At 44.2% G+C, this 22,145-nt stretch overlaps 1 protein-coding gene across 1 annotated transcript in view; it reads left to right on the forward strand.

Annotated features, from left to right (window-relative positions):
* Positions 1 to 22,145, forward strand: part of GAS7 (growth arrest specific 7) — a 1,110,982-nt gene that overhangs the window by 1,011,388 nt on the left and 77,449 nt on the right. Inside the window, exon 12 of the mRNA XM_069200411.1 lies at positions 6,484 to 6,563. Within this exon, the coding sequence (XP_069056512.1) occupies positions 6,484 to 6,563 (80 nt within the window). The remainder of the gene's footprint in view (positions 1 to 6,483; positions 6,564 to 22,145) is intronic.

A 22,145-nucleotide genomic window follows, 5' to 3' on the forward strand; every position in this document is an offset into this window, starting at 1 on the left:
TGACGAATTCTTTACCAGTTGAATTTGCTTATGAGTTTCTTGCGGAGGCTTAGGTAGAGAGTAACCAGAGTAGACCTTAAAAGAATATGGATCACAGTTTTCCCTGCCTTAAGAGGGATAACATCTAACACCTTGTAGGCAGTGTTTAATAACCTGAAGCAGGTGGATGGGGCAGTCAGAATTTGATGTTTAACATAGAGCTGACTGTAGAGAGCTGCATAGACAGACTTTTGTAAAAAGAAAAAAGAACATATATATATATATATATATATAGATATATATATATATATATAATTTTTAGAAGCATTCCGAGCTCGTGTGACAGTGACATCAGTGAACTAAGAGTCAAGTCGGTAGTCCTGTAAATCCTAAATGGGGCCTAAATTTTTATTATAGATGAATCAGCATTACAGTCTATTAAATCAAATGTACGAGGTGCTTGTACAGTGCATAACCTCAAATCAAGTATTTAAAAGTGTGCTCATAATATAATAAAGAAAACATAAACTCTGTGAAATAAAATATTTGCCTAGCATCACTCAGTTCAGACAAGCTGAGGGGGCCGGAATTGAAATTCATCTACCAGATGGCCTCAGGACTAAAAAAAACTGACAAAGAGATTGTAGACCCAACTACCAAGCCAAGAATGTATTTATTTAGGGGGTGTCATGTCCAACCCCCCTCCCCTCCTACCACCCCACTTCAAACTACGCCCCCTTTGGATAGGGTCATTCTCGCCACACTTTAAAGAGCAAGTGTTCTGGCATTGACCGAGAAACCTTGAGGCATTTGTGGTGGCTCGCGATAGCGGCGTCACTGCGTCCACACCTCTTTCTGCTCCTAATTATCCAGGACGCAGACAAGTGTTGCTACCTGTGTTGATCCCGCTGTGGCTACGAGTAGTTGGATTTGATTTATCGGAATCAGACCTGAATAATTGCAAAACATCAAACAAAAGGACGTATTGAAATTAAAACCTGCTAGTATTTCTGCAGAGAAACTGATTTCTGCGGCCTCGGGATCTGACTTTTCTGCAGCCCTGCCGACTGCTGGAAGAATCCTAGATATTATTCTTGGTGTGCGGCTTCCCTCTAGTGGACTCTTTGATAACAACTTTTTGGTGCTTAATATATTGTGTTTTTCCTAAGCAACTGTATATTAAACAGCTGAGAGGTTTCCATGCGAAAGAGATAGTTTATATTATTGCTTAGGACATTTTTTTTTATATATTTAACTCATTTGTAATCAAACGACTTAAGAGATCTATATCCGCTGAGGATTATTTTTGTCCCTTTTTCCACGAGCCTATTTTCTTCATTTTTGTAATCACTCGATAAATCACTCATGTTTAGCATGAAACCTTGGGCTTTAAGCCTTTTATTTATATAACCCTCACCCACATTTCAATCACATCTCACAATGGCAGACAGTGGCATCTCTTTACTATGGCCTGCCAGATCGACTCCCTAAAGCTGTGCTCCCATGTCATCAGGATCACCACTTGTCAGCCCTGCACATTTATCAGTTCACTTCACCCAACTGGACACACACACAAGGAAAGAGTAAGTTGCAAAAGGAAATAGAATATGTTTTACTTGAAGACGTGCAACAATCTGGTATCCTTAACCAGAGAGTTTGAACTCGTTTTCTCTGGTTACAAAATAGGTGCGTCCAATATGGACAGCATCCCCACCCCGTCTAGACTGCTTAACCGCGGGCAAACCTTCTTCTTGGATTCCATGTTCTGTTGTATCGTGGTATGCTCTTTATAGAGCTCACAACAGAGACATTTTCTGGGTTTAGTGGCGGAGGTTTCTGAAAATTCTTTAAGCCCCGTGCCATATTCTTAAATGTTTTATACTCAGTACTTTCATTAGGAAAGGTCACTGGCAGGAGGTCTTTGAGGCCCCGGAGACCTCCACTGTGAACAGGGGGGAAAGCCAACAAGCGCTTTGAGAGCACGCTTCAGAGTGCCACACAACAGCAACCAGTTTGCCCAGGCCAACAAGAATGCAGGTAGAATGTGTGTTAGAAAAGGGGTCTCTAGTTGGCAGAGGTATACACTCTTGTCCAAGTAGGGACCATAATCCTAGTCGGGGTAAATCACGCACAATCCAAATTATCCTCTACCCACTCTCTGGTAGCTTGGCACTGAGCAGTCAGGCTTAATTTAGAAGGCAATGTGTAAAGTATTTGTGGAATAAATCACGCAATAACACAGTGAAAACACCACAAAAATGCACTACACAGTTTTAGAAAAATATGAGATATTTATCTGAAAAATTAAGGTCAAAACAATCAAGATTTGATAATCACAAGTTGAAATATCACTTTGGTAATAATAATAGTCTTAAATTCTTAAAAGCAACAATTGTCTCTTGCAAGCACAAATAACCTGGTATGTATCAAAATTACACACACAAATATCGCAGAGGAGGAGATGTGTGGAAAAAAAATAGGTGTGCGTCGGATTTCCGGGCGCACAGTGACGAGGCATTGATTCTTTTCCACGCAACAAGGGCTTTGCATCGAATTCCAGTGCACAGGCTTGAATCTTCTTCGCGATGCAGGGTCTTTTGATGCCCACAGACGATGCGTGGAAATCCTGGGCATGCAGAACGAAGTCACAGGTGCTGCGCCGATCGGATGGGTGATGCGTCAGAGTTTCTGTTGCACGGCAGGCGCTGTGTCGATTTCTCCCACAGGAAGTTGGGCTCCGTCATTCCGGCTCGGCTATGCATCGATCCAGTAGGTTGTGCCTTGAAGTTCTGGTCGCAACGCTGGTGCTGTGTCGATCTCCACTCGGGGAGCCAGGTAGCGTTGTAATGGTTCGGCAATGCAGTGATTTCTTTTACTGCTAGCCAGGCTGAGCATCAATTTTCGCTGCACAAGAAGTTCCTTTTCAGAGATGAAGTCTTTTTGTCCCTGAGACTTCAGGAAACAGGAGGCAAGCTCAATCCAAGCCATTGGAGAACACTTCTCACCAGAGGCCAGCAAGGCAGCAGGGCAACAGGAAGGCAACCGTCCTTCAGAGCAAAGTAGTCCAGGTGAGTCCTTTGGGCAGCCAAGAAGCTCCTCTTAGCAGGTTGCAGGATCTGGTTCAGAGTGTCTGTCCCAGGAAGTGTCTGAGTTGGTAGGGTCAGGGACCCAGTTTATATACCCAAAAGTGCCTTTGAAGTGGAGGAGACTTCAAGGAGTGGATTTGAAGTGCCCAAGGTCCCCTTACAGTAAAACCCTGTTTGCCAGGGTCCCAGTAGGGGGTTTGGTAGTCCATTGTGTGAGGCAGGCCAATGTCCTTTGAAATGTGAGTGTCAGGCCCTCCATCCTTCCAGCCCTGAAGACCCATTCAGTATGCAGATGTGTGCAAGTCGACTGAGCATCCTGTGTTTGTGGTTATCTGGGCGAAAGCCCAGCCCAGATGTGGATTGGAGATGGGCTGTAAGGCACAGGAGGATTTTAAGCGCAGAGAGATGCTCACATTCTTAAAGTGGCATTTCTAAAATAATAATATAAAATCCAACCTCACCAGTCAGCAGGACTTTGTATTACCATTCCGGCCATACTAAATATGACCTGTCTACCTCTTTCTGATCAGAACCTACTGCTCAAACAGTACATGAGGGTATCTCTATTGTTAGCCTTTGAAAGGAGCAGGCCTCACAGCATTGGAAAACAATTTTAGGAGTTTTCCACTACCAGGACATATAAAACACACAGGTATACGTCCGGCCTTTTACCTACATAGCACCCTGCCCAGGGGGTTATCCAGGGCCTACCTTAGGGATGACTTATATGTAGAAAAAGAGGAGTTTCAGGCTTTTTAAATGCCAAGTCGAAGTGGCAGTGAAACTGCACACACAGGCCTTGCAGTGGCAGGCCTGAGACAGGGGCTACTTATGTGGGTGGCAAAATCAGTGCTGCAGGCCAACTAGTAGCATTTAATTTACAGGTCCTGAGCACCTGCAGTGCACTTTACTAGGGACTTACAAGTAAATTAAATATGCCAATTGGATATGAGCCAATATCACCATGTTCCAGGGAGAGAGCAAATGCACTTTAGCACTGGTTAGCAGTGGTAAGGTGTGCAGAGTCATAAAACCGCAAAAACAGTGTCAAAAATTGGAGGGAGGCAGGCAAAAAGTTGGGGGTGACCACCCTAAGGCTGCCAGGTCTAACAGTGTGCTGTCCCTTCCTAGGCAGCAATTACTCTTGGTGCACAACAGGTTATTCTGGCAGTGTGCACCACATTCCTGCAAGTGTATCTCTACTTTTCTGCAGTGGGGCACCAGTTGGCATACTATAGTATGCCTTTGAAGGTGGGAGAGGTTCAGAGGGTTTCCTTTTGAATCACAGATGTCTCCTTTAAATTTCCGTCCTGTCTATCATGGGGCTGTGGAATGCTGATCTTAATCTTTAGTGAGGCCATGATCGGGGCTCTGAGAGAGCAAGGGTCAGAACCTTTCCCTCCAGTCTATCCAGTCAGGCACACAAATGGCAGAGGTCTTCATTCCAGTTGTGTGCCCACATTTTATAGCTGTCTCTGACGAATGCACAGATGTACTCCTCCACCCCTCAGTGTGGACTCTACTCCAATTAAAAAGCACACAAATTGTTTTAGGGTGGAAAACAAATGTCCTCTTTCTAGAAGTGGCATTTCTCCATGATTATTGACAAAACCACCCTTGCCATAGAAAGGGGTTTGTCTAGACGAATCCAATGATAGTAAAAAACATGAGGCTGCTGTGCTGCAATCCGCTGTTGCAGCTTGGAGTAATTGAAACACTTCTTCCATGTTAGCCTATGGGCAGAGAAGTTCTCCTATGCAGTAAAAACACACATGGGTATTCTTCACTCTCTGGGCATACATGCCCTTGCACACTTATAAGCCTTCATTGGCAGGCTGGACACATGTTTAAAAGCACCAAAGGTGCAAGTGCACACACAGGCGTGATAAGTCAGGCTACTTGTATGGTTAAAGCATCATAGGTGTTAATGCGTACACCTAGGCCTACTATGACTGGCTGGATACATGTTTAAAGCACCATATGTGGTAGTGCACACACCCAGTCCTGATATGACAGGCTGGATACGTATTTACCCCCGCTATAGTAGCCAGTACAGAGCCAGACCTGCTATGACAGACCAGTGGGCATGTGCACCCACACTGGCCAGTGCCTCCTTCCTCGTATATGTAAGATGGTGTGCCCACTTACCCACTGTATTGACAGGGGGGAATGGCCCAGGCCCCTAAGGCTACCAAGTAGGGAATCAGCAACAACCTATAGAATGAGCTGGCCCCCTAGGCAGGGAGAACCCACATGGGGTTCTTCCCTACCAGGCATGGTAAACCACTGTGTACCTGCCCAGCCTCCCGTCTACCACTTGCCCTGCCCCTCAGGGGTGCTATATGGTAATGGAGGGTCCCCTCAGGATTTGCTCGGACGTTAGTAGTTCCTGCCCTAAGCCCAAGTGCAACTGCACCTCTACAGGTCTGCATTGGCAGCTCTGCTACATGCTTCACGGGCTATTGCGGTGGGTGGCATACTGAATGCAATGCCCCTGAGTATTTGGTGTCCCTTTTTACAGTGCACTCCAGGGTACAGCACCTGAACTAATCACATAAGCGCCCCCTCCTAGCATGTGTAGGCAGTGTAGGCACACTTTCATATTGCAGTACAGTGGGAAAGTACCAGGAATCCTGAGGCCATGAAAAGAGAGTTAACAAAGGACCGGGATAAAAATGCAAAATATTTCAGGTAAATCCTCTAGCAACGGCCATCTCCGACTATGATGATCTGGACTGTGGCCATAGTAATTATGAGTGGCTGAGATTGTCAAGCTCCACCCAGTACTCAAAGGGACAAGGGCTGTTATCAAAATAATAAAAACTGGCAATACCATACTACCCCCTTTGAGTAGTGAGCAGTGAGCATGTTGGTGCGGTTGCAAACAACTGAAACATTTTATTGTGGTCTTATAAGGAGGGAGGATTCCTCCTTTGTATCCATTCTTTACGAATCACAGGGATTCGCAATGTGTACACTGCAAGTCATAAAAACATGTGTGACTCCCAGTATTCCTTTTCCACACTGCAACCTTGGGTTTTGAAATTGCAAAACCTACGATTTTGTAAATAGCGGGATTTGCTTCTACAAAAACATAAATTTCACCAGATCCTGAATTTCCTGAGAGTTTTCAGCTGGACACACATTCCTAAGAGGTGATTTATGATATCCATTTCAGCTTGTGTCCCTTGTGGTCTCCTACTCCAGGAGCATTGGTTTCCTTTGTACAGAGACTTTCTCCCTGAAATGCTGTTCTCTGTTGCATGCACCACTCTCGAATTTCCCCAAATAAACATAGAATTCAGGTATGTTGCATGTATTTTCTGAAAGTCCTAATTGTGTTGAGAATGTTCCTTTTCAGGTTGCAGTGTGATTAGCAGAACTATGAAGTTTTTTTTTTCTTTACCGTTGTTTGTAGGGGATGACCTTATGCGCTGCGTGGACCTCTATAATCAAGCACAATCCAAGTGGTTTGAAGAAATGGTGACAACTACTCTGGTAAGTTCCATTCTCCCCTCAGCCGTTCTACATAGTAATTCTGTATCTGTCGGCTAGTGTTATGCAATTTTGCTGATGCTATGTTACTTTACCTCAGGCATGTTTTCATATTGTGTATTATCCTAACTGCCAGTGTAACAAAACATACCTGAAAGTATAAGGTGGTTTCTGTTTACTAAATTCACTAAATAAATAAAAACATAATCTACAGTCTCGAGACAGTTTTTTAGAAGCTCCCAATAATATGCTATTAATCAAATATTTCAAGTTTTTGTCTAAATGACAGAGAATGAACTACGACCTAGTTACGTTTCCCAAATATGTTTTTTATTGATTTAAGGTAGATCATTGAGGAAATTTATGGAAGGACCTATTTAACATTTTGCCAAATACACATGCAGCTAGCAACCAATGAAACCACCCGATATGATGTTAGCAGCCTTCTAAGCTTGGATCACATGATCATTGCCAGCCAGTGTTGTTACAATGAATTCAAAGATTGAGTGAGTGATGATGATGCCTATTCTATATCTAAGGGCATTGAAAACAGCAGGTGCCCTTGTGCTTAAAGTGCCAGGACAAGAACACAATGAAAATAATTATGTTTCACATTTGCAAGATTTTCTAAATTGATAAATCATTGGATGGAGCCTGTCTATGAAGCTGGACAGCATTCCACAAGTTTTCTTTGACTAACAAAAATAGTGGTCACCGGGCTAGGAGACCATAATAGAAGGTATTGTAATTGGAATTTAATGGAGAATCTCAGGGTCCACACCAGATTGCAGTAATATAATCTATGATGCAGAAACAAAGGGCCCAGGCTAAGGGATCATTTACAATCTTCCATCATTCAACTGGGAGCCAGTGGAGTCTGACACAAAGACTGCAGTTAAAGCTTGTCAGACTTTGCATCCTTGGCGTGGTCTCCCCTAACTTTTTGTCTCTGTTTCCCAGTTTGTTGATGTATGCTGGACTCCCTTTTTGCTGATTTTGTCACTCTGGGCACTTTACCACTGCTATCCAGTGCTAACGTGCAAGTGCTCCTATGTAAAATGTATGTGTAGTTGGCTGTTCCTGATAGGCATATTTGATTTACTAGTAAGTCCCTAGTACAGTGCACTAGAGGTGCCCAGGGCCTGTAAATCAAATGCTACTAGTGGGCCTGGAGCCCTGGTTGTGCCACCTGCATTAGTAGCCCTGTAAACATGGCTCAGACCTGCCACTGCAGTGTCTGTAAGTGCAGTTTTAAACTGCCAGTTCGACTTGGCAAGACTACCCACTTGCCAGGCCTAAACCTTTCCTTTTTTATACATGCAAGGCACCCCTAAAGTAGGCCATAGTTAGCCCCTTGGGCAGGGTGCAGTGTATGTAAAAGGTGGGACATGTACTTATGTGTTTTACATGTCCCAACAGTGAAGTACTGCCAAATTCGGTTTTCACAGTTGCCAGTCCTATCTCTCTCATAGGTTAGCATGTGGGCTGCCTTTAGATATTATTAAAGTGCAGATTCCCTTAGGGAGTAGATAGAAATATGGAGTTTAGGGTCTCTGAACTCACAATTGAAAAATACATCTTTTAGTGAAGTTGTTTTTTAGATTGTGTCTTTGAAAATGCCACTTTTAGAAAGTAGGCATTTTGTTGCTTAAACTATTCCGTGACTGTGCCTGTTTGTGGATTCCCTGTTTGGGTCAGTTTGACAGTTGGGCTGTTTCCACCTCTCTCTAGACAATGACACAAAGGGAGCTGGAGTGTAACCTGCATATTCTGATGAGCCATCTGTGCTAGGAGGGAGGGGTGGTCACTTACACCTCGAAGGGCTGTGCCTGCCGTCACACAATGCTATCTCCGACCCCCTGGTGTGTGTCTGAGGCCTGGCCAGGGCAAGGCAGGATCTTAGAAACAAGAGAGACTTTCCTTTGAAGTATGCCTACTTCAAAGGTAGAAAGGTGTATAAGAAGAGCCCCCAAAACCCCTGAAAATGAGATCACTCCTGGAATCAAGAGGAACCTCTGCCAAGAAGAGCTGAGAAGTGCTGTCCTGCCTGTGCTTTGTGGAGCTATCCTGCTGAGGTCAAAGACTGGACTTTGTGGTATATTCCTGCTTGAGAATAATCTCCAAGGGCTTGGACTGAGCTTGCCCCCTGTTTTGAAGTCTCAGGGCCATCAAAAACTTCCCCTACCAGCATCTGGACTCTCTGCTGAGACTCCTGACCTGACAAGTGGTGCCCTATCCAGTCCTTGGGCCCTTGGAAGGAGAAGCTGGTGAAAATCTAAGAAAACCAACTTTGTACAACTCCGGACCGATGCCGCTGCCGAATCCTGTGATGCCTCCTGCACCCGAATCAGCGGTCCTCGTTGGAGTGAGATGACCCTCGCAGGCCCGACACTGCTGCAGCCCCGCCGAAGTCCGCGACTCCACGGAAGTCGCCACACCACATCGTGACCTCCGGATATTGACTTCGCCCAAAGTGCGCAGATTCAACACTTCGCACCGTCGCCTCACCTCCACTGCTCCACAGCAAGGACCTGACGCCTCTTCGTGGTGCCTCAGCTCCTTCGCCCTGCAGCAATGGAACCAATGCCGCCTCAGATCGAGCGATGCCACGATTCCCGACTTTGCGCACTGACTTGTTCTCACAGTTTACTAAGGTACTGTACCTGGGGGTCTGCGTGACTCTGTACCCGGCGCCATTGGTGTTGGATTTTTGGGAACGACTCCATCACAACGCAGTGTTAACACCTCATCGAAGCATTTTGTGTTTCTAAGCGCTATTTTTAAGTTTAATCTTTAAAAATTCATAACTTGACTTGTGTATGTCGGATTTTTGTCGTTTTGGTCTTGTTTTGTTTAAATAAAAATCGGCTATTTTTCTGAACCTGTGTTGAGTCATTTTATGGCGTTTTTATCATATTTGTGTGTGTGTTGGTACAAATACTTTACACCTGTCTCTGAAGTTAAGCCTACCTGCTCGTGCTGAGCTACCAAGGGGGTGAGTGGGGGTTAACTGAGTGTGATTCTCCTTTACCCTGACTAGAGTGAGAGTCCTTGCTTGGACAGGGGGTAACCTGACTGCCAACCAAAGACCCCATTTCTAACAAATCTCAAGTTACAAAGACCTTAGGAAGACCACATTTCAGGCTTGTTGCCATATTATGACTGTCTTGTGAATGATTGAATAAATACTCTAGCAACCCATTTTACGTAGCATTCTCATAGGTGTAAATATAATTTATATAGTAAAGGAATAATAGGGAACATTATCCTCTAAAAACCTAAGGAGAGAGGCACAGGTATATATAACCGAGGTAACATGATGAGATCAAAGACAAATCACAGACCACAAATTCCCTCCCTAGCCACAGGTCTTTTCCACAAGAGGGTAGTCACAAATTGTAGGGCCAAATGGAATAGGAACCCAAATTATATTACTTCTTTGTTGCCCTTATTTAGCTTAAGCAAATAATCTTGCATGAGTGCCCAAAAACTGCTTACCAGATTGTCATTCGAAATAGGCAGCATTTGTTGTCAAGAGACAGATGCTAGGTACTACAATGTTGTATGCTGTACGATCTGACATTAAAAGCACACATTGCCATACCCAAATTGTAGTTGGTCAATAGTAGTATGGTTTACTCGCTATATTTAACATATATATTCAGTTTATTTAAGGACTATTTTGATGTGCTTACAAGTCACTCAAGGGCCACTTCAGAACACGTCAATAGATGAAAAAACAGGCAAAGAACAAAAGAAAACGGGAAAAAAAGCAGCAGAAATGTTAACTGGAGGCAAGGATAAATAAATTGCTTAAGGAAAAATAAAAGGTGGTCTCAGTTTAATTTTATTAGACTGGCTGTATATAATGGAAGAACCGAGTGTATGATGGAAATAGTCTGCATCAACATGGGTTACTTTGCACATTGGGCATAAATTGAATGCATCTATAAATAGGAAGGTAATAGGAAGGTTTTAGGATATTTCCTGGCCTGGAGACAGTCATCTTGATTTCTTAAGGTCATGTCAGGACATAAAAAAAAAAACAAAGAACCGGAAATTTAAAAAACAAAGAACCATGAAAGTTGGTAATTTGTCTCATAGTTCAGTTGTTTGTGCATGTGTTGAACGAGATGAGCTTTACTGGCTGATCTTGGATTCTATGAGTGTTGGTAATTTGAATCCAAATTTTGAATGTTTTTGGCACCAGTTTTACGAAAAGCTTTGGGCATGATAAAAGTATCTTAAACTTGTGTCATCTCAGGTGCCAGTGCAGACTCATTAGAATGGGTGATGTAGGTTCAGATTTCCTGAGGTTGTCAGGATATTGATACAGTGCAGCAAATGTAATGGGATATGGGGATCTGTACCTCTCATTCTCTCCTCATTTGTTGTTAAAAGAAGTGCAATAACACTGATTGAAAGGGGCCGTGGCTATTAGCCCAAAATGGCGGATCCTTGATTTGGCAGCTCTGGGCCTGGACTTCCAAATATGAAAAATCTGGCAGAATCTCCAGAACTCTGCGTCCCCAGTCATACACAAGGCAGCTACAAACTCCAGGGCACTGGAAAACGCAAAATAAAGCCTTGCTCAGAACCGTAAAACCAAACGCTTATCCACTGGGGCGCGCTGTGGCAGCTGGGCCGAGATGCTGTGGGTGACCTTAACCGGGAAACCAAAGGAGCCTGTCGACCGTTGGTGCGGCAGAAGGAGACCCAGTGAAAACTGAAATTGAGCCGCTCGTGATGACGCACGGAGAAGAGGTGAGCTCATTGATCAATAGACTCCTGTTTGTGCCCCCCCCCGCGACAACCGCTGATTCCGAGTGCCTGGCACCTGGATCCCGGTGTGCTGGGACGTGGGGACGGGCCCTCGTGCGTGCCCGTCGCTGCAGCAGATATGCCTGATAGACCAGATCGGCTTATGTGAGACTGGATGCCTGACCCATCATAGCCTGGAGATTGCCTCTGTACTGTTCTGAGACATGGAGGAGCAGGGGCCTGAGCTGGAACTTTGTAAGAATGCAGCTTCCATGGGAGTCACCCGTGCCTCCCCTGACGGTCTGTTGTATCCCTGTCTCAGAGCAGGCAACACTAGGGGTGTCCCTGACTCCTTTTCCATGGCCCTCAAATCCCATGAACAAATAGAGTTCAACAAAATCCTCCCGGCATAGCCTGTAACCTAGATTTGGCATCCACATCTCCTCACTGCCATCAGCTCAATGAATGGCCTAACTCCACCGGGCATTACCTCAGCCCGGGCTCGGCTGACAATCTAGATTTAAGACTTGTGCCATGACCACTTGATTGCATGGAAATGTACTCCAAACCCTGGCATCTGGATACATGAATCAGGCCTCCTGTTGCCATGGCCAGCGATATCATTAAACCCGACTGTGCGGTTACCGCCTCACAGAGACAACGCCACTCCTAGGGCGTCGTTCTGCCGCAGGGGGGTCACAATGACACGTAAGAAAACCAAAATACCAGGCCGAGATAAAATATCCCACCCTCACACTCCTTCCTTGGATTGTTCCTCTACGGTGCTGCCCTCAGATATGATACCACCCACAGACCAGACAACCCCTGTAGATAAACTAGATCTCAACTTACAGGAGATTTGGGAATCTAGAGCAGCAAAACAACTACAACTCAGCACCCTCACAGTAGATATAGGTGTCGTACAGGATGACCACCATAAGTTGACTGACGGGGTCCAATCAACTGATAAGACATTAACAACTCTTGTGCTGGGCCTAGCAGAACAAACTTTAGTAGTGACACAGCTGGGTAGGCAAGTGGAGCAGCTACATGAACGTGTTGAAGATTCAGAAGGAAGGGCTGATCGCAATAATATCCGCATTATTGGCATGCCGAAGGGCATGGAGGGTGCTCAGTTTATAGAGGAATGGCTCCACACTGTGGTTTCCTCAACGGGGCTCTCGGCCCTTTTTACCATAGAAAGAGAGCATAGGGTGCCATCAAGGAAGCCTGTGCTGGGAACGCCACCGAGACCGATTGTGGCAAAAATGTGGAACTATAGAGACCGGGATCAATTGCTTAATGCGGCCAGAGAAAGGGTGCCACTCCTAGCTGACAAAGCACGGACCTCTCTGTTCACAGACTATGCTGTGGCTGTGCAAAATCGATGCTCCACATTTACAGAGGTGAAGAAGCATCCCCACACTGCCGGTCTCACCTATGCCCTGATCTTCCCAGCAAAACTCAAAATAATCTATGAACAATATTCCCACTTTTTGACACCCCAGAGGCTGCATGTGCATGGGTGGATCACAGGTTACCAGACTCAGAGACTGAGCACTCATGGGACTCAGCCCTCCCCTCCCCCGGGGACTCGCTGACGCCCCCGACACTGCTGTGGCAGCGTAACTACTGAATCTCTGATGCGAGCTATGCCATCCCCTCATCAGGCCAGGGCAGGTCAACAGGAGGCCCTGATCTCTGCAGTGGCCTCACAATCTGAGCCGTGCTGCCCTAGTACCAGTTAGCCTGGAGGCAGCACTCTGGACTCTGATACAGATGGCATTGTGGCCCTGTTCCCATCAAAAACTCCACAAACAGACAATGACCTGTAAGTACATACAACCGCAGGAACGCTGATGAAACCGACTTACCTGCTCAGTTATTAACGCTTTGCTGATACTACCAGAAGATTATCCCTAATGAGTCACTCTTGTATAAATGTTACCAATATAATCTTGTCCCCCGTTTTTATGATGGCCATCATATCTGGCGACCAGATAAGGTTACTAGGCGTGATACTTAATTATAATTGCTATGTGCTTCTGATAATACATTGACAGTAGTCCAAGTCCGGACACCTATTTAGCTCTTTGTGTGCTCTACATAAAAAGCATCCTAATCAGCACTATTCACCAGTTGCACTCCCCAAGGCGAATGCCCAAGTTGTTTTTTGTACATTTCATTATGTTCACTTTAACAGTTTGGTCGAAAAGTCTTTGCTTGCTGGACCGTGTATTAGGGAAGTTACAGTTCAAATTTAAGCCTGAAATTCACATTATTACTGTTGGGGGATACTGTGCCCGGCAGGGGACAGATCACACATATCATCCCCCTTATAGTGATGACCAGAGCTCCTAATGCTTATTATATACTCACTTGGAATGTTCATGGGCTGGGTTCGGCACACAAGCGCCACTGAGTATTGGAACAGTTACACAGTAGATAAAATACATATCACTTACCTTCAGCGAGGCCAACTGTTGCATTCTTCATACTCCGCTTATGCGAGAGGAGCGGCAGTATGGGTGTCCCCTGTCTACACCAAGAATCCAAAATTGATATGCAGGGTCGATGTGTACTCTTAAGAGGCAGCCTAGATCGAACACCCATAGTGGTAGGCTACATTTATGCACCTAGATTGGAACAAGACATGTTTTTTTCCTACCTATCTAAAGCACTAGCAGACTGGGCAAACCTTCATCACCAGGGGATGCTGGTGGGGGGGCGATTATAATACAGTGATGGATATCCTATTGGACCGGTCCCACCCCCTTTACCAACTGCAAACACGGCCCGACAGACAAAAGCCCTACAACACTGGGTGAGGGGCTGAAACCTCATCGATGTCTGGCATGGCTGTAGTGCAGGCAAGAGGGAATACTCATTCTACTCCTACCCACATGCATTACAATCCTACCTTGACTGATTTCTCTGTACCTCCACTCTTCAAACCCAAATATCCCATGCCACGTATTTGGGCAAGACATTGTCTGATCATAACCGGTTGGAAATAACACTAACATGGGAACGTATCCCGGCACTGATTCCCACATGGCAACTACAACCATTGCTACATTAAGATGCAGTGTTCCGTTACACACTAACAACAGCTATTACCACATATTTTATGAAAAATACTAATGCTGCTTCTTCTACATTGATCGAATGGAAGGCCTTTAAGGTGGTAATATGCGGAGTCTCCATAAAGACACTGGTGGGAGTCAGGGAAGAGGCTTTACGCAACCTCACACAAGTAGAGAATAGACTGGGCCCCTTAGAACACACAACCGTACATCATCCAGGTGATGCTTCTCAACTCCAAGAAGCACACATAACACACGCCGAACTACTAGAACGTCTGATTCATTGACCACAGAGTGTATCTTAATAAAATGCATACAGAGGCGGATCACTACGGTAACCTCTTAGGCAGCCTAATAAAGTTAGCACAGTCCTCTACCCCCATTCTCCACATAAATACACCGACCTATGGCCTAGTATATACAGTTAGAAATTAACCAAGCATTCAAGGCATATTACACACAACTATACATGGTGGCATCTATGTATGACCCTCCTGTGACAACCTCCTATCTTGCCCAACTAATGCTCCCCCAGGTAGCACCTCCGGAACGTAAATTCCTAGAAGTTCCCATAACTGCAAACAAGATACGTAGTGTCATAAAGGATTTAGCCTGCAATAAAACACCTAGCATGCATGGTCTACTGGCAGAATTCTATTCCACGTACTACGCTCTTCTGGCCCCTCACCTCATTCAATTTTATAATGCCTCATTAGAAAAAGGTGTGCTTCCTCAATTAACCCGGGAGGAGTTGATGACCTCCCTCCTAAAACCAGGAAGAGACCCCGCAGAGATGTCCTCCTATAGGCCCTTCTCATTTTTGAATACTGAATGTAAGATACTTAGTAAAGTACTGGCAGGCAGGTTACTTCCCTTGCTTCCACGCTTATTACATGCTGACCAGTGTGGCTTTGTGCCCCGGAGAAACACCTCCCTAAATATACACACATTTTTTCATGTCATGGACGCTACCCGTAACCTCATCCCATGTGCTGGCTGCCTCTTCTTACACATCACATAGGCCTTTGACACCCTCAGTTGGTATTTCATGTTAGCAGCTCTTTCTGCCTACGGAATATCCCCTATATATATCTGCTGGGTGAGACTGCTTTATTCAAATCCCACAGGCAGAACCAGGGCTTGTGTTTATATTTTGGCTGCGTACAGGATATTGCGAGACACCAGACAAGGATGTCTCCTATCCCCCTTACTGTTCGTCTTGGCAGTGGAACCATTGCCCCAGTGATTTTGCCAGCGTGCTGATAGCTAGGGAATATACGTGGATAGCTTCATACAATGCCCCTATATGCAGATGACATGATCCTCAACTTTAGAAACCTGCGAAGTCCCCTTGAGGAGGCAGCACAGTTAATGACTACATTTGGTGACCTGTCAGGTTTGTGGATAAACGCTAATAAATCCTATGCCTTTTCTTTTAGTGGCATGTATGATACTCCTCAGATCACATTCGGACCATTACAGATCCAACTTGCCCCACAATCGTTCTGATACTTTGGAGTACAAGTGTACCATAGTCCGGATGATCTCCTAGATGGCAAACTAGGCCGTGCGATAACAACACTACGTTCCCAAATAAACTTCTGGAAGACTCTGCCCTTGGCCATAGCAAGCTAGTTAGTGTTGTGCAAAATGGTCCTTTTACCCCGGTTATTATACTGTTTTATAAATTTACCAATCTTGTTACCGCCACGCATATTCGCAGTTCTCAATACGTTGTTAGCAGACCTTAAATGGAGCAAGGGCTGTCCTGAGAGGGTTGGGAGCCCCAGACCTGAAATCCTATTGTATAGCAAGTCAACTACAATGGCTGGCATATTGGTTGGCAGGCCACAACTTAGAGGAGATTCAATTCACTCCCTGCATGCTGCACAATGGAAGATTACACAGTCTATTCTGTCCGGGCTCCACACCTTCTCCAGACAGCCCCTTACTGTGGAAAGTAGCACTCTCTTATTGGAAGCTTGCCATGAAATTCACACAGTCACCCACCCCATACTCTCCACATATACCGCTGTGTGGTCTCCCTATTTCCCTAGGCATCCTCACAACTAAAATGCGGAGTCCCTGGAATCAAGAGACAGAGTTGACTCTGGGATCCCTATTCACAGACAGAGTATTAATGCCACACCTTGAGTTTATACAGATGCATGGACTACCAAATACTCTTTTTTACAACAGATGCTAGTATAATTGGCTAAATACGCCACTATTGGGCCCTAGACGAAAACATGCCTGAAACGCACAGACTCCTGCAAGCACTACACACTGTGGGACACGGAAGACACCTGATCAAATGGTTATATAGAGGACTTAGAGCACATGTGGGAACTCTACTAGACTCCCTTAGGAACAAATGAGAGCTTGACATCCACAGGACACTAACAGATGAAGAAAGGTCCTTCTTCTTACAATACCCAAAACAGATCTCCCGAAAACACCCTTTAAATGTATTAAATTTTCAATATTCCACAGAGCCTACCTCACGCCACAAAGACTAAATCTGATCTTCCCATCGGCCTCAGCTTCCTGCCCACTGTGCCATAAGCTGAGTGCAGATCTAGTCCATATATTATAGTCATGCCCTCTCCTAGTGTCTTACTGGACTGAGATTGGAGCGACATATCAAGTCTGAAGGAAAGAATCACTGGCACACACTGGCACATTGTGTACTGGGCTTGTATCCCAAGCCCAAATCAGCAGATGTTGCCTCCCGTTTCACAGATATGGCATTATTACTAGCCAGAAGGCTACTGACACGTCACTGGAAATCTTCTAGACTCCCATCGATACACCAATGGAGGGAGGAGGTAGTACAGTTGGGATTAGCAGAGAGCACTGCAATCCACCGAGAGGAGTACAATGAACACCGCAAACGGCTGATAGCTCTAGAATGGGACACTATCCTAGAAAAACTTAACATACAAGATAGTGAAGATGATAGAACTCATTAAAACATCACAAGTCTTCTCCATGTGTTCTAGGCTTCTACCACCATTCCACTTTACAACCTGTAATGTCATGCTTGGTAGGTATCGTGCATGTGCCCGGGCCAGGACCCCAGGTAGCATTCTCTGACTGCTTCGTAATCTCTAGATCCTACACTAATAGATCATTTAAAATGCCCGTCTGGTTCCCCACAACTCTTAGGTTCCCCACGTGATAGTAATGTCCCCACGTGATAGTAATGTCCCCTGTTTTTCTGAAATTGACACATATGTATGTCAGGCCGCTGAGGGGAAGCAGATGGAATTAGTGGGTTTACTGTTGTGATTGCATAGGAAATTTTCCTTTATGTCTCTTTAAGATAATACTGTAACGTTTTCTTTATTAGGTCACTGCCAGGATCAAGACGAGTTTTTCGTCTCTCTTATCACATGTATTTCATCACAAGCAAATTATTCTAATGTAACTGAAAAATGTAAAATGCAATAAAGTTTGTGTTGAAAAAAAACATCTGATTGATTGAGATTTTTTAAGTGCAGCAGGACCTAAGAACTTCACATCAAACCTGCGCCTTGCGAAATTAAATTGAGAGAAACAAATGTATTAAAACCGGTTAGTATGATGCATATTGATATTTTGTCTGGGATCGCTGCAGTATAGAGTTCTCTACAGTCAGATGAAGATGAATCGGTTTTATTCTAATTTTGTCATAACATCAGATTGTGGACACAGCAAATAAACTAAAACTTTTACTGCCACTGTCACATCTTTGTTTCAGTGTTGTCCTCGGCTTTTATAACTGTTCACTTTCTGAATGAAATGCATGTGTTATACTCTGGAGTTAAGCTAGGGTCGTGGAACAGAATACTTCAGCATTTAGGGTTGCATTCATAAAAAAGCCACTGGCATGCATATAAAAACACCCTTGTTTAGATCAGCCTTTGCTTTTATTACTGTTTCCCTAATACAAATATTTAGGTTGATTTTTTTCCCTTTAAGTTCAGACCCTCATGTTAACTTTATAATTACTTCAGAGTGATTTAGTTGCACCAGTGAGTCCAAGTGCAGAGTAAGAGTCAAAAGCAGGAGACGTCTATTGGGTGGACAGAGCATCCTGGATCTTGAATTCTTCAAGTACTGCCCTAGGCCAATATTTCAGCTGAATGAGTGTTTGAAAAACTTAGTATTCAGAGTTTTCTTCAAAGACACTTTGGTTTTGGCCTTAGGCAGAGGGTGATTGAACTTCAGTATTGGAAGCCTGCACTCCTCTGAGCAACTGCCATGTTTTAGTCAGTTGATATCGGCACTTGAGATGACCATAAGAAATACCTGCCCAGCGCAAGAACACAGATAGGCTTGTGCAGAGTGCTTGCTTTTGTTACTGATCCTTGAGGCCTTTATTTAGTATCCAAGGCAGTGCTTTTATTGCTGGCTGACAATGAACATGGTTCTGCAGGTTCAGGCATATACTTGTAGACTCTTTTTGAAGTCTGTTGTCTGTGTGTTCCTTTTGTGCAACAGTAGTACAAGTGTTTATTCAAAATACCTCAAATCAGCGTGTGCAGACTTCACAAGTTGACATGCATTTTGGAGTATGGAAAATTGCATGTTGATGTCTGAAACTAAAGAAGTGAAAGGAGTATAATTGCAAGATGTGCATCGAAGATGATTGCTTGTTTCTTTATTTTTTCTGAGGTAGCCAGTTCATTTCCAAATTCTGACAACTAGTCCGATGGTTATTTCATAGAATCTGTCACTGCTAGTACCGGGATATCAGATTTGCTTCTGATAAGCATAAGATTACTTTCATCTACTGGTGAACTTAGACTCAGGGCTCATCATCATAGGGTGTTTGTAGAGTGACCCGGCGCCTAACAAATACATGTTCATGTGGAGGGTCGAGTGCTGGGAGCACCTGTTGGGGTGTCAGTGGTACTCCTGAGGGCACTACTGAAGGAAACGTACTGCTGAAGTCTGAATGCACGCTCACCATACTTATTTGTGTGCATGCTTCCACTTATGTGCAGGCCAGAGACAGGTCTGAAGGAGTTCTAGAGGCCCTGTAGGCAGCGGAGAAAAAGAAACTAGTTAACCTGCAAAAACTTTGATGTTTGCCAGAAGAGAGAAGGCCAAATTAATTCAACTTTGGTGGTGACAATAAGATAAAGCACTTAGTAAAATAAAATTTGGAGAGGCCCTTCATACCCCTTTGATGTGTAATTCTGGTAGGAAATTATAGTTGATTCATTTCTGAAATCATGGGATATAATTGTCTGACGCCCATAAAAGTATGCCGCACAAATGGATTGCATAGTTTATTAAAAGTAAAAAAGTCAAATTGTGTTTCCTATGCATGCTGAATTAAATATTGTGAGAGTACGTCATATCTGTATCTTATGTGTGCCCCAGAAACATTTTGTGGTGCCCTGGTTAAGCTGTGATGTTTTCATATTGTATCTTCAGGGTGGTAGCAGATATAATGATGATACGTAAGCGCTGTGTCTGCTGTAGTGCTCTTGTGCCCCATACGTCTGCATGTCGAGTTCTAACCTCTCCATCCCTCTCGGCCTTTTGAGTCTTTAAGGAGATGAAATGATGCGGTTTTGTAGCGTGAACCCATTGGCATCAATGACAATAACATAATTTGGATAGTGAGGAAGTGTTTATGGGCAGGTGATAATACTAGTGTATATTAGACATTTTGCTTGTCTGGAGGGTGAAGAGGAGAAGATGGATTGTTGACGCTTCTACAAATAATGGTGTGTTTCAAGGTATTGTGCACTGTCTGATGGAACTGATGTATTTGTCGATCAAACTATCTTGCTGGCATTGAAATCTGTGACCTGCAGATTTTACAAGGACCACTGGAGCAGGCCCTTAACTTCAAGAGCCATCCCATTGAGTGTGGGGCTTTAAACGTGCAGGTGACACAGCATCTCTGTCATGTACCCAACAAATTATTGACAACTTTTCTCAGGCTCCTTTTATACGATATACAGACAACTCAATGCCTCGGTAGGTCTGAGGCTTTAAGAATGTTGTTTTCTTTTCAGAATCATATTTGCCCTCCCCGAACATCTCAAAAACCTACCCTCAGACCTCTGTCTTTTAGAACACCATCTTCCTCATAGTTAGGCTCCATCCAGCAATCCCTATGCTCACCATACCAGCTTTCTCGTTGGGTACGCTATGGCGTTTTTTGGGACTCTTAACCTCAGTTGAGTCTCATCAACATTAATTTGCTGCAACTCTACACGGTGATGTTGGGTAGATCAGGCAATATGCACCTGTATTTCTGGGTTGGTCTTTTAATAGAAAATGTTGAATGTTTCTTTCACTGATTAAGGGCTCCTTGATACATTAGGCGAGGCAGGCTTTAACTACTTATTATGTTACTACCTGTGTTTCTTATGTATTGCCTTGTCTGGTTCAGGATTGTATCTGTGACATTTCTATTCTAAGTTTCAGCAAAGTCCAAATATGCAAGCTCAGTTTTGAACAGTCTTATTGTTCGTTTTAGCAGCCTACGTTTGTTTGCGACTTTTACAGAACACAGCCTGTACGGTGCAGCAGAGTAATTTTAACAGATTTTGCTAACCCACTGCCCTGTTCATTTTATCTAATAATTTGAATGTAAGTATATGTGCGGTGTTTACAAAACACAAACCTGGTTGAAAGGCTCCAGTGCACTGTCAGGGGACAATGGGGATTGCTATACATGGGGTAGCTGTTTTGTCATCTATTGCTGTATCCTGATGTGTTTTTAAAGAGATGAGTCGTATGTACATTGGATTATCATTCCAGATCCAGATAGGGCAGGTCTATTGCATTGTGTTTTTCTTGTTATTTTTCACTTCTTCATCTCCACTCTGATAGTATCCTGGTGCAGGTGTGCTGATAGCCACCGGATATGGCCTGCTTGGTATGCTGGTAGGCAAGGTTACCACTATGATGAGATGGCTGCATAGAGGATGCAGCTGGTTCTGTAGTTGGTGTGGGCTGCCATTTCTTTTGAAAAAATAATGCAGTCCAGTTTTTCATGGGATTTTCAGTCATCGCTGTCCATTTTCTTTACACACCTGTTTTAAGTCACCCTTGTAGAAAAATAGACAAATTGGACGCATGTTTAATTGTGTTAAACTTTGTGGGGCCCCCGTTTGGTCCTTTCTTGACATCCACTAGCCTCCACCTGGACCATGACCTGGAGTATGAGAGGCACATCACTAGCTTGAAAGTATCTGGATGGTGGAAGAAATATTTCTGGGTCACTCTGGTTGTATGTTCGGATGTGGTATTTCTATAGCATACACCTAGCCAAAGGGTAGCTGATCACTGTAGAGGGTAAAGGACAAGCATAAAGTCAACAAGTGACAGGAGAGGTGGCTGGTTTGTGGACTGTTACTGCATTCTAATGTAGTGTTCTTTAAAATGTGTGTCTTCAACACTTTCCTGCATTGAGCTTAGTTGGGTTGAGTTAAGGATTTGTTGGTACAGAGCTAGAAATGGTATGCTGCCTCGTTTTTTTTTTTTATACTTCTTAGTCTGCTGGTGTTCTTCTGCGGTCTGACAACCATCGGAGGTTATATTTTCTGCAGGATAAGGATGGTTGCTGGACTTGATTGATTTGTACATGAAGAAGCTGGTTTTAAAGCTAGGGAGGGCTGCCCAGGGTAACCACATGATACCAACAGTATGGGGTTGATGTGCTCATATTTCTTCAGGCACCATATGAGGCGTGTTGTGGTGCATATGATTTCTATAAGGAGTGCCAGTC

This window comes from Pleurodeles waltl, chromosome 7 (assembly GCF_031143425.1).
Source record: "Pleurodeles waltl isolate 20211129_DDA chromosome 7, aPleWal1.hap1.20221129, whole genome shotgun sequence".
Classification (NCBI taxonomy): domain Eukaryota; kingdom Metazoa; phylum Chordata; class Amphibia; order Caudata; family Salamandridae; genus Pleurodeles; species Pleurodeles waltl.